This window comes from Microtus oregoni, unplaced genomic scaffold, assembly GCF_018167655.1.
Source record: "Microtus oregoni isolate MIOR12 unplaced genomic scaffold, Mior012 000050F_ref0000143, whole genome shotgun sequence".
NCBI classification, from domain to species: Eukaryota; Metazoa; Chordata; class Mammalia; order Rodentia; family Cricetidae; genus Microtus; species Microtus oregoni.
Window position 1 is genome coordinate 8,751,126 of NW_024543256.1, and position 12,170 is coordinate 8,763,295.

Genomic DNA, 12,170 nt, shown 5'->3' on the forward strand with positions numbered 1-12,170 from the left:
GGGAACTGTGCCAGAATAACTGCTCCCTAGGCCAAGATTGTTTCAGTAGTATATCAGAGGAAAGTTTGGTATTGTGATTCTTATTTTTTGTTTTGTTTAAAGAAAGGGCTATCAATTGTTTCCTGTAAAGACTTTCCATGGGTTGACTTGTTACATTTTAGACTTCAAACTCCTTCTAAAGGTGCTTGTTCTCATTTTGAAGTCCTGGTTTCCCTTCTACCATTGCTAATATTAGTTGGATTTTAGACAGAACACTTAGGGTCTCTAAGGCAATGGGTCAGGCTCCAGTCAGTGTCTGGGCAGACAAGGCAACAGCACAGCTCCCAAGTAGGTAGTAGCATCCACATTAGAGCAGCCTGGCCTTTGTTATTACATATTAGACTTCTAAGATTCATTTTAGACTTTCCTGTCACATTTACTAAGTTAAGCCTTTTATTTTACAGTTCAGTCTTGAGTTTTCTAATGTAAACATATCTGAAATCAAGGTTTGGAATTTCAGGACTAACAGTATTCCACTTTTAATCAAGGCGTGAAAACACATTCCTGAGACTGCCAAACTCCCAGTGGTTGCTCATAATTACTAGAAGCTAATTACTAGAAGCAGGGGCATATGTCATGCTTTTTCTTCCCCATTATCTTGTATCTAGTGGTGCTTAACTCAGCAACGGTGCCAAAGCATAATGTATGCAGCTGGCAGAACCTTCCTCATTGTATTCACTGATTACGTGGTAAGATTGGAAGAGAAGACATGTAACTTTGTACATACATACAATGAGAATACTGCTAAGTGAGAAACCAGAAGGAATAACGATATAACACAATATTTTAAGAATGGAGAATAATTCTAGGCATAATAGTACATGTCTTTAATTCCAGCTCTTGGGAGGAAGAAGCAGGAGGATCTCTTTGAATTTGAGGCCAGTCTGATCTATCTAGTGAGTTCCAGGACAGCCAAGACAAAGAGAAATTCTGTCTCAAAAGACAAAAATAGAAAAACAAAGAGCAAATAAAAATAAAGAACACTCTATGCCACTTGTTTTACTTTAACATATAAAAGGTATGTGTGTCAGATACCTGAGAGCTTGAACTCTGCTCAACATGAAAATGGCATTATTTTTAGTAGCACTACTACACCAAGCAAAAAGTTATATGACACCCAACATGTTAAAAAAAAAAAGTCACTCGCCGGGCGGTGGTGGCGCACGCCTTTAATCCTAGCAATTGGGAAGCAGAGGTAGGCGGATCTCTGTGAGTTCGAGGCTAGCCTGATCTACAAGAACTAGTTTCAGGACAGGCTCCAAAGCTACAAAGAAACCCTGTCTCGGGAAAAAAAAAAGTCAAATGGCTTCCATCATGCCAGGTAAAAACCAAAAGGTCCCAAACTGTCTTACCTTTCTCAATGGCTTGTTTCAACCTACTGGACTTTATAGTTTTATCTCATGGCATATAGCTTCTACCCCGAGGCACCTGGACTGTTAGCTCTCCCCAGAATTCTCCCTGATACTCATAAGGCTTGCTTACTTGGTTCTTTCAGGTCTCAACTATTTGTTAGAAAATAATAAAGCTCCATAAACATTTCCTATCACCCTTATTGCACTTTTTCTTTTTTCAACTTCTTCTTAGAATTATTTTCATGTGCATGAAGACCTGCCTGGATGTCTGTATGTGTAGCATATGTGACTGGTGCACTAGAAGTCAGAAGACAGCCTTGGGGGAGGGTTGTGAACCATAAGGGTAATGAGAATTGAACCCAAGTCCTCTGCAAGCGCACACTGGAGAGATGGCTCAGAGGTTAAGAGCACTGGCTGTTCCTCCAGAGGTCCTGAGTTCAATTCCCAGCAACCACACGGTGGCTCACAGCCATCTGTAAAGAGATCTGGCGCCCTCTTCTGGTCTGTGCTCTCATGGAGGCAGAATGTTGTATACACAATAAATAAATCTTTAAAAAAAAGAGCACAATGTGCTCTCTAAACCACCTAGCAATCTCTCCAGTCCCATGCAGCTTCCTAATGGAGCTTATTACACCAAAATCTTTATGCCTATGAAGAAATGCTAGAGGTATATATTTGCCCAGATTCATGGATTAGTATTAAGCAGTTTTCCTTTAAGTCTACACTCCAGTCTATGAGGGGAATTCACTCTAAGGGCCCTAGGTATTAGCTAAGATTTTCCTCTTCTAATCATATCTTAAAGTACTCTCTTCTCAAAAACTTCAGGGACCTCTAGAAGAGACTTAACTACATTTCTGTCTTGAAATGCGCCCACATGAAATCTGAGTTGCAGATAAAAACCCAAAATAGAAAGCCTCTCCATCACAAGTTGATCTTGCAGAGCTTTTATTTCAGTGACCAAAAGAATGCAGTTAATGAATTTATGACTAACGTCAGGCATGCAGGTCTACCTGAAACTGTTTCATTTTTGACTGGCCTAAATTGTTATCATTTTTAGGCACATCTGTGAATATTCTGTATCCTGCTATACAGAGTAAATTAACTTCCTCCTGCGCCAGTCTGGTAGTAAGAATTATACTCAGGAGCTAGAGTCCTTTTTAACTAACTAAAGCCCTCTGGATTCTCAGGCTGCCACTACCTTGAGATTGTGTTTACATTCAGGATTGAAGTAAACCACGGCATGGGGAGAAAGACAACCTAAAAGGCTGGATTGTATGAACACCCAGAGAATTGCTTTCAGCTCCGATAGTCAAACTTGAACTATAAGAAAGCTTGCGGTTAACAGTGCCAGGTTGTTTCCTCACTGCTGCTCTTTCTGATGCAAAGGGCTCCTTTAAAAAATCAGAAATTAATCCATACAAATTTAGAGTTACCCTATGTGGTCCCACTATCAAATTATAGAAAGCACTTCCACTATCAAAATTATATAAAGCAGTTAAGGGACCTTGAGAAAGCAGAGTCCCATATACAGTAAAATGCATCTTGTAATTTCATTTATCTCTCAATTATTTTCACAGATTAGCTTTAAAAAACACAACCAAATACACATGACTCTCAACTCCCATACATAAAAATTGGTCTTTGTTCAATCTCAGGTGACAAGATGTCCCAAGAAACTTGGGAGCCAACCCCCCCCTCCCAGAACCATTTCTTCAGTTATCCCATCAACAGCTTTTCGTTTCTTGAACTACTTTTCCACAGAGGTAATGCTGAGATCAGTCAGAAAGGCTTTCTGAGAAGACTGGCTTGGACTTCTGGGTCTGTTCCAGTCGATTTAAGATGAATTGGCTTGTATCAATGAAGCACTCAACACAGTTCATAAAACAGGCCTCAGCCCGACTGTCCAACTTTGGCCCAGGTTTATCCATGCACTTCTCCTGTTCAGAATAAGACACAGAATCACAAAGGGCACTTACAAATAAGCCTTTTGCTTGTCCAAATAATTTCATCTAAATTATCTTATTTGCTAATTTGGACCCCAATTTTTCTCTTACCTGTGACACCTAGATTTAAAATCGCATAGTATGTATCTATACAGGTGTGATGTAACTAAGAAAAAGACTGTGAGGAAAGAAATTGTGAGGGAGGCAAGAAAAACACATGAAAAGAACAGATATGATGAAGCCCATGACTTTTTAAGCAAAAAAAAATGAATATAAAAAATTTCACATTTGGCATCTTTCCAATTGGACACAAGCTTCTATTACATTTTTCAACAAGCCAATGGAAAACACCATTCTCCATCCTCATTTTTACCAGTGGAATCTCTGGCAGTATTTGCTCAAAAGTCAAGGAGCCAGAATATGGCACATCTTGAATATAACAGAGAAAAATGCCAAGCAAAATAACCTTTTCCAGGTGGTAGCACACACCTTATCTCAGCAGCTGGGAGGCAGAGACATCTCTGAGTTTGATGCCGGCCAGGGCTACACAGAGAAACCCTATCTGGAAAAAATAAAACAACAACAAAAACCACTTAGGTGCCCTAAAACCAATCAACAAAGGAAATCTATGAATGAACATTTTTTAGCCTTGTTTATTTAAGACAGAGTAGTTTGTCTTTTGAGACAGGGTCCCAAGCTGGCCTGGAACTTGAGATCCTTTGTTTTTCATCTTTGCTTCCCAAGTTCTGGGACTGTACCACCTACCCAACACGCATCAAAGGCTCTTGAATCCCCTTGGGAGGAGTGAAAAACTGGAGTTTTGTAAAGGCCCTATAGTTCACAGATTAAAAAAAAAAAACACTGACAATGGGCGGTGGTGGTGCATGCCTTTAATCCCAGTACTCGGGAGGCAGAGGCAGGTGGAACTCTGTGAGTTCGAGGCTAGCATGGTCTACAGAGCTAGTTCCAGGATAGACTCCAAAGCTACAGAGAAACCCTGTCTCAAAAAAAAAAGAAAATAAAAAAGAAAAACATGGACAATTTCATACATATGACACTCATGTATATAATTTGACCATATTTCCCCATTACCCTCTCAACCCCCTCTACTTCCCAACTCCTCATTCCCAATAAGTCCTCTTCCTACTATATGCCCTTTCTTTAGGATCCACTAGATTTTGGGTTGCCTGCAAGAGCATATAAGGTTCTTCTACTGGAGCATGAGAAACTTTAGGGACTATATCATTTATTGAAGAAAAATGAATTCTCCTCTCCTGGTTCATTACTCTTAAAGTAGTTATTAACCATACCACTTTCCACCCAAACCTAAGGCATCAGAGACTTTTTTTTAAAAAAAGAAAAAGCTGGGCATAGTGGTGCACGCCTTTAATCCCAGCACTCGGGAGGCATAGACTTGATCTCTGAGTTCGAGGCCAGCCTGGTCTACAAAGTGAGTTCCACGACAGCCAATGCTGTTACACAGAGAAACCTTGTCTCTATCTTGGTGGCAAATACCTTTAATTCTACCAACCAGGAGACAGAAGCAGAGCGATCTCTATAAATTCCAGGCCAGCCAGGAGTGAATAGCAAAGCCCAGTCTTAAAAGAAACAATTTAAAAACCGAAGCAAAAAAAGCTGGAGGAGGCAGGAAGCCCATTTTGAAGGTCATTTTCGGCTATTCTCAGCTATCCATTCAGTATGAGACTAGCTTGGAATACATGAAAACTTGTCTCAAGAAAAAAAAAAAGAAAACAAAGAATTGAAGCCCTCTGATCCAAGGCAAACCAGAATTAATCCAGTATTTCTAAAGAGCATAGTCCAGCAACACATAAGTTTACAGGACCAAGCAAATCAATGCATTATGGTTAGAAGCTTTTAGAGTAAATTTCCTTCATGCTTTATACACAAGACTTAGAGTCTCTCTAATTCCAAAGAATTTCCCTGGCCTCTAAATTCTTTAAGTTTTTATATCACAGGAGGGCAGTGTGCTTGTCCTTGGCAACCAGAACGCTTTGATCTCAGCTACAAAGGAATGCCTTCTGCCCCTCTGCCAAAGTCCCCTCACCGAGACGATTCAATTTCTCAACCTTCAGACCTTAATCTTAGTATTACACAACAACTCACAGTGAAGGCAAATAAATGTGTATGCTGGGAGAGATTATGCCGCTTTCATACTTAATGAGCTAGAGCCGCTTTTCTTTTCATCAGGAGGGGTTATGACTGGGTAACCCAGGCAAATTCCCGAGGAGTCCAGAAATAACTGTCACGGACTCTCTGGGATTCGGGCTCCCTAAAATTCCAGGACTGGGGCTTTGATTAGTCTTAGTGGCCGGCATTACTGCCTCAACCTCAGGTGCCTCTAACACCTCCGAGTGCTGGGTGGGACAGCGGTGTAATCCCTTGACTCCCAACCCTTTGCACCTACGGTCTCCCAAAGTAGTCACCATGGTCCCTTCAGACCTGGCCTAAGGAAACCAGAGTGCAGTCCGAACCACCCACTCTGGAGTTCCCTACAACCCAGCAAGACCCGTGGGGCAAGGACACAGGGAAAAGTAGGCACAGCGTCCAGATCCGAGCCCAGGGATCCTCACCCAACAAAGTTCCGTCATCTGGTGCACCAGCTGCTGGAAGCGCTGTTTCTGCGTCTCCACCTCGATGAAATGCTGCAACTGCGGGTCCACGGTACCCAAACCCGCGCCCGAAGACGACGACGAGGAGTCCATCCCGGGGCGACCACGCGGGCCGAAGCGAGCACAGAACCGACTCGCCTACCTTCACGTGTCTGGGTGATGGAACCGGAACCACAACCTCCCCCGCCCCACGCCCTCCCGCGTGCGCGCCGCCCCGCCCCGCCCCGCCCTGTCCCGCCTCAGGAACCGCCCTGTGAGCGCACTGCATCTGCGCGGAGCCCGCGGCCAGGCCGGTCCTGGAGGGATACCGCGCTGCGCTGGCTCAGTGGGCAGGGTCCGCTCCCCGCCACACCCCAACCGCAGCGCTCAGCTGTGGCCTGGAGCGCCATGGGAGCGGATAGCCAGAAGAAAAGAGCAGTGTAGAGGAAAGGAGGAAATTACTTCACACCACATGGTCCAGCAAAGGGCCAGCCCTAAAACTCCGCCCTACCCTCTTCCAAATTGGCCCGCGCTTTCTCAGCCTTGGCTTTGCCCCCAGCAGAACTCTTTTGCGAATTAACTGGCTGTCTTGGGCCCCTGGGTCCAGTTCTGTGATGGGGTTTTCGTCTTGATGTAGGGAAATGAGGCGCTGGCTGAGTTTGTCCCTAACGCTAAGATTCGGTCAAATGATAATCGTATGTCCACTGTGTGCCAAGCACGGAGGAAGGCTTGTGCATTCGTCTACAATTAAGAGGCAAGCTTTAATAAGAGAGAGAAGTGAAATGTGTCGAATTCTAGATTAGGAATACGCCGCGCTAATAATACGGTTTTCTGCAATTCTCAAACAGAGAGCTTCAGGGCGGCTGTGTAATGAATTAAAATAGGAGATACCTTTACTCTTTCTAGTAATTTTATTTTATCAAAACAACCCCTCCCATTTAATGGCACCATTCCAGTCTGTCCTGCCTTCAAACTCTTAACACTTACCCAACAAGCTGTTAGACAACTAGTGGAGCTATTTACATCTTTCCCTCCCCCAGAATGTTCCCATCCCAAATCCAGTCTGTTAGGAGTCTTGAAGTTATGGTCAATACCAGGCACAGAAATCCCTTGGCCTTTGCTCAGAAGCGTTATGCCAGGGACTGGAAGAAGAAAGGTGTTCCTAGATGTCTAGGGGCCTTTATGCATTCAGTAGGAGCATGGAAGGCTAGAGCCCGGGAGCCTGGGAACCCTCAGAAAAAGTGGAATTAGGGCTTGAAGGAGAGAGGAGGAGATCCACGAAGCTTATCAGCCAGTTCAGGATTCTTCATCCATGACATCTAGAATGTTACTCAAGAGAACTTTGAAACTAGGACGTTCATCTGCTTTCTAAAACCAAAGAAAACAGATAGTGTTACAGTGTAGAATCCAGAATCCCCAAGGAACCCGTATTAATCACAAAGCATGAAGCTGATTAAGCATATCCTAAATACCTAACTGTATACCTTCTTGCTACCACGAAAAGCAGAAAAATAAAAAAGCAGGTTTCCAAAATGTGCTTGTATGCTTTTCATCTCAAGTTATTTTTCATAATTTACTTTTATGTGCATTGGTGTTTTGCCTGCACGTATGTCTGTGTGAAAGTGTCAGATCCCTTGGAACTGGAGTTATAGACAGTTTGAGTTGCCATGTGGGTGCTGGGAATTAAACCTGGGTCCTCTGAAAGAGCAGCCAGTGCTCTTAACCACTGAGGCATCTCTCCAACCCATCCCTTGCATCTCTTTCCAGAAATCAGACATAGACTTCCCATCCCCACTTCCACCTGGTTGTTATACAAACAGTTCTAGGATTGCTCTTTATTTGCTTGTTTTCAAGACAGGGTTTTTCTGTGTAGTCCTGGAACTCACTCTGTAGCTCAAGTTGACCTCAAACTCACAGGGATCCTCCTGCCTCTGTCTCCTGAGAGCTTGGATTAAAGGGGTGCACCACCCACCACCACTGATCAAAACTGTGGACACATTCATTGCAAATTTATACACACTATCTCATTATTTCAGAGCTTGGAATGAAGATGGCTGTTGAGTATACTTCACTGGTTGGCAGAACAGAATTCCTACAGGCAAGGAAAATGTTTAGTTTCCAAATGTACTTCCTGTCATCGCCAAGCTAAACGGACAAAAGATTTAACTTTGCAAAGGCCTGAAATGGACCCTGAACAGCCAAGGGCTTTTGTTAGTCTGACTTTAAGATTACAGCTCTTTTGGAGATCCATGGTCAGATTAAACACTGGAAAGAGACCAAGTTGGCCTCGAACTCACAGAGATCCATTTAGCTCTGCCTCCCAAGTGCTGGGATTAAAGGCATGTGCCACCACACCTGGTTAAGATTTGGTCTTTTTTAAAAAAGAAAATTTGTTTTAGTTTTTGTTGTTTATTTTGAGATAGGATGTCACTCTATATCTCAGGTTGCCCTAGAAGGCAATATATAGCCCAGGCTAGCCTAAAATCATGGAAAACCTTTCACCCTCAGATTCCTGAGTGTTGGGACTACTTTAACCTTCTTGCCTGGAAGTGTTTGATAATTCAGGAAGGATTCATGACAGAATGGCTTCAGTCTGTCAGAACCAAAGGGTCATCAATTTCTTAGTATTCAAATCGTGGTTTTCAGAAATAGACAAGTATCAGAAGTTCCGGGAAACACAAAAGCCTCGATGAGTTCCACCGCAGATGTACTTAGGCAGACTTTCTGGAAAAGAAGCCCAGTAATTTCTGTTTTTGAAAATGCCTTAAGAGGCTGGACATGGTGGCACATGCCTTTAATCCTGACACTTGGGAGGAAAAGATAGGTGGATCTCTGTGAGTTCAAGAATGGTCTGGTCTACATAGTGAGTTCCAGGACAGCCAGGGCTATGTAGAGAGACTCAATCTCAAAAAAAAAAAATCTTTAAAAAATCCTTAGGAGTACGGCATAAAAAAGTATATGCCTGTGACCTCAGTGTCTGGATGGTAGAGGCAGGAGAACCAGAAGTTGAAAGTCAACCTTGGCTACATAATGAATCTGAGGCCAGCCTGACAATTCGAGACCTTGTCTCAAACAAACCTCTGAACCACACACCTGGCTTGTGAGGTGCTGGAGACCAAAGGAAAGCTTCATTCATGCTAAGTAAACACTCTACCAATTGAGGCACATTCCCCAACCCCAGCAAAGCATTTTTAGAATAGTGAAACCTGATCCTTATTTCTAAAATACTACAAGTGCACCGCCTCCAAATCTATAAGATATCATTTTTTTAAAATGACCTAGAAAGTTGTCACAGGCATTTAGAGCACCGAGTGCTCTTCCAGTGGACCCAAGCTTGATTCCCAGCACCTACATGGTGGCTCCCAACTGTCCATAACTCCAGTTCCAGGACATCTGATGCCCTCCTCTGGCTTCTATGGGTACCAGGCATGAATGTGGTACATAGACATACATACAAGCAAGACACACATACATGTAAAATAATATTAAAAATATTTTAGAATCAAAACCCAAAAATCAAAGCAGACAAACAAAAGCTATTTTAGGTTGTTCCTTCTGAGAGACAGGGTTTTTTTAATGATTTATTTAACTTAATTTTATGTGCATTGGTTTATTTATTTATCTCGTGGAACTGCGTTTTCAGACAGTTGTGAGCTGCCATGTCGGTGCTGGGAATTGAACCTGGGTCCTCTGGAAGAACAGTCAGTGCTTTTAACAGCTGAGCCATCTCTCCAACTCTGAGACAGGGTTTTAAATGTCTCACTTAGATCCTCAACCAGAAAAGGTCGGCAGCTAGTAAAGTAGAAGAAGGGTCAAAACTCCTAGGTGAGGCCCAGATGATGATTATAGAAACTGTAACCCCCACTGTCTCACCTGAGTGCCTTTTGGGAGATGGCATGGTCCTACAAACTTCCTGCTCTTAAAGCTGATATAGGTATTAGGGTGTGGTCTGCTCATGATACTCTAGCGAGGTTTAGAGTAGGCACAGAGAAGCCATCAGAAGACTAGGACACAGGGCAGAGCGAGAAAGCGTGTGGAGCTACGTCTGTACCCAGGCGACAAGTGACCATGGAGAGAGGAGACTGGCCAGCTAACTGAGACATTAAGGGAAGAGTTTAAGCGGGGACACTACAACACTTACCTCATGCCAGCAACTGTACATGATGGTATATACCCTTTCTGATGCCAGATGAGGCCGGTAGAGGCGTAAGCCTTGAGCAATATGTTCTGCTGTCTCACTGTTAGTAAATCTCTCATACGGCATCTTCCCCAGGGAGTAAATTTCCCACATCAAAACCCCTAGGAGATAAAAAGGAGAAGTGTATTCAGTCTTGTTGGAATATTTGGGCCCTAATCCTTCTGGATGAACCCTAAAGATTAGAATAAGTTGATTTCCTCCTCTGTGAATTTTGCATCTTTTCAGACATCTGCCATGGTGCCGGCTGCACTCCAGCTATGGGGAGTTGCACTATGCTAGATTATTAGTCACTCTAGAAGAGAGACTGGGACTTGTTTGTGTTGGTGGCTTCAGGGTCTGGCAGGGTGCCTGGTACATAATCAGTATTCAGAAGCCTTTGAATAATGAATGGTTTGTTTTCCGGGATATACTGTAAGTTGTAAGAAAACACAGATTATGTCCAGTTTGCTGTGGTTGTCCTCAGAAACCCCCATGGCTCCTGACACATAAGAGGCACCCAAGGATCAGATGAATGATGACAAGAGTGCAAATTTGTACTGTCCTGTTATGTTCTTTTCTGAGCTATATAATCTATATTCTCTCTTCTCCCCGCCCTCCAGTATGTATGTGTGTGTGTGTGTGTGTGTGTGTGTGTACGTGCATGTGTGTACATGCATGCCCATGTACATCACAGCATACAGTGGAAGTCAGATAACAACCTTGGGTGTTGATCCACACCTTCCTTCTTGTTAGAGACAGGTCTCCCTTGCCGTTTTTCTGGTAGATTCTACAGGCTGTGTGGCCCATGCGCTACTTGTGATTCTCTGGTCTCTGCCTCTCTGCTGCTAAGGGCATACTGGGATTACAGAAGCCTATGCTCATTATTGCTTCCAGGTTTTATGTGGGTTATGGGGATCTGAAGTCAGGTTGCAAAGCTTACATGAGAAGCAATTTGGTTTGCCCACTGAGCCATCTCCTCACCTTGACCAATATGTTCATATCTACTTACCAAAAGCCCAAACATCAGATTTGCTGCTGAACTTGCTATACATAAGCACTTCTGGTGGAGACCACCGGACCGGAAATTTGGAGCCTACCGAGCTGGTGTATTCATCATCTAGGACATACCTGCAAGGGATTCGAGATTTGTGGCCGTGAAGATTTAGACAGCTTGAAGTGTGCCTGAGTCTTCTCAGCACGTGCAAACAGCTACACAAACATTTACAGTCTTTCTTGAAAGTTTCTGCTAGCCAGCCATGGCATTCTCCAAATATTACTTTTAATAAAACCTCCGTTTTTATTTCTTTTTCTTTAGGAAAGTATTGATTTGCCTTCTATGTGGTTGAACCCAGAGCCTTGCATATGCTAGGAGAATACCCTATAGTGATATACACTTCTGGCCCTTTTTTGTATTTTCAAAAAATTGAGACAGTGTCTCACTAAATTACCCAAGCTGGCCTTGAACTTTTTTTTTTTTGACACAGGCTTCACAGTGTAGCCTTGGCTGCCCTGGAACTCACTCTGTAGATCAGGCTGACTTTGAACTCACAGAACCTCTGCCCCTGCCTCCAGAGTGCTGGGATTAAAGGTGTGCGCCACCACCACCACCTGGCTAATTGTGAGCCACAAGCAGCCAGGGTTCTTATCCACTGAGCCACATCTTCAGCCACTTGAACTTTCAGTCATGACACGGCTTGAGCCTGCAGAGGAGCTGGGATTCCAGGCCTGCACCATCAGGCTCAGCTTCCATATTGACTTCTGATTTAGCTTTCCTGATCCACAGGGGTTACAAAGAATAAACAACAACAACAACAAAAACTAATAAGGACTTCTTTCCTTTTTTCCACTCCACCTTTTTCCTTTTTTCTGCATTTCTTCTTCCCCTTTTCTTTCATCCTGCAGTAGGCAATCATGGTTAGACCAAGAAAGGAGTCATGGAAGAAAGTCAGCAGATTTAATAACAGGACAAGATACCTAGGAAATAGAGAGATGAAGAGGGAGGGAGGATGCAGAGGAAACTGAGGAAAGGGAAAAGGGTTACAACAATAAA

At 43.4% G+C, this 12,170-nt stretch overlaps 2 protein-coding genes across 2 annotated transcripts in view; both read right to left on the minus strand.

The window, feature by feature from the left end:
* Nucleotides 1-2,449: 2,449 nt before the first annotated feature.
* LOC121437201 (mitochondrial import inner membrane translocase subunit Tim8 A-like) lies at nucleotides 2,450-6,095 on the minus strand. The gene is made up of 2 exons (XM_041637055.1): nucleotides 5,926-6,095; nucleotides 2,450-3,328 (listed from the first exon to the last, which is right to left on the minus strand). Exons 1-2 carry the CDS (start codon nucleotides 6,055-6,057, stop codon nucleotides 3,167-3,169), a joined length of 294 nt encoding a protein of 97 aa, XP_041492989.1. The 5' UTR covers nucleotides 6,058-6,095; the 3' UTR covers nucleotides 2,450-3,166.
* A 785-nt stretch (nucleotides 6,096-6,880) lies between these two features.
* LOC121437155 (tyrosine-protein kinase BTK-like) overlaps nucleotides 6,881-12,170 on the minus strand; it is a 49,775-nt gene continuing 44,485 nt past the window's right edge. Inside the window, exons 17-19 of the mRNA XM_041637000.1 lie at nucleotides 11,130-11,248; nucleotides 10,085-10,242; nucleotides 6,881-7,311 (exon numbers count right to left, since the gene is read on the minus strand). Coding sequence (XP_041492934.1) covers nucleotides 7,240-7,311; nucleotides 10,085-10,242; nucleotides 11,130-11,248 — 349 coding nt within the window. The 3' untranslated portion in view covers nucleotides 6,881-7,239. The remainder of the gene's footprint in view (nucleotides 7,312-10,084; nucleotides 10,243-11,129; nucleotides 11,249-12,170) is intronic.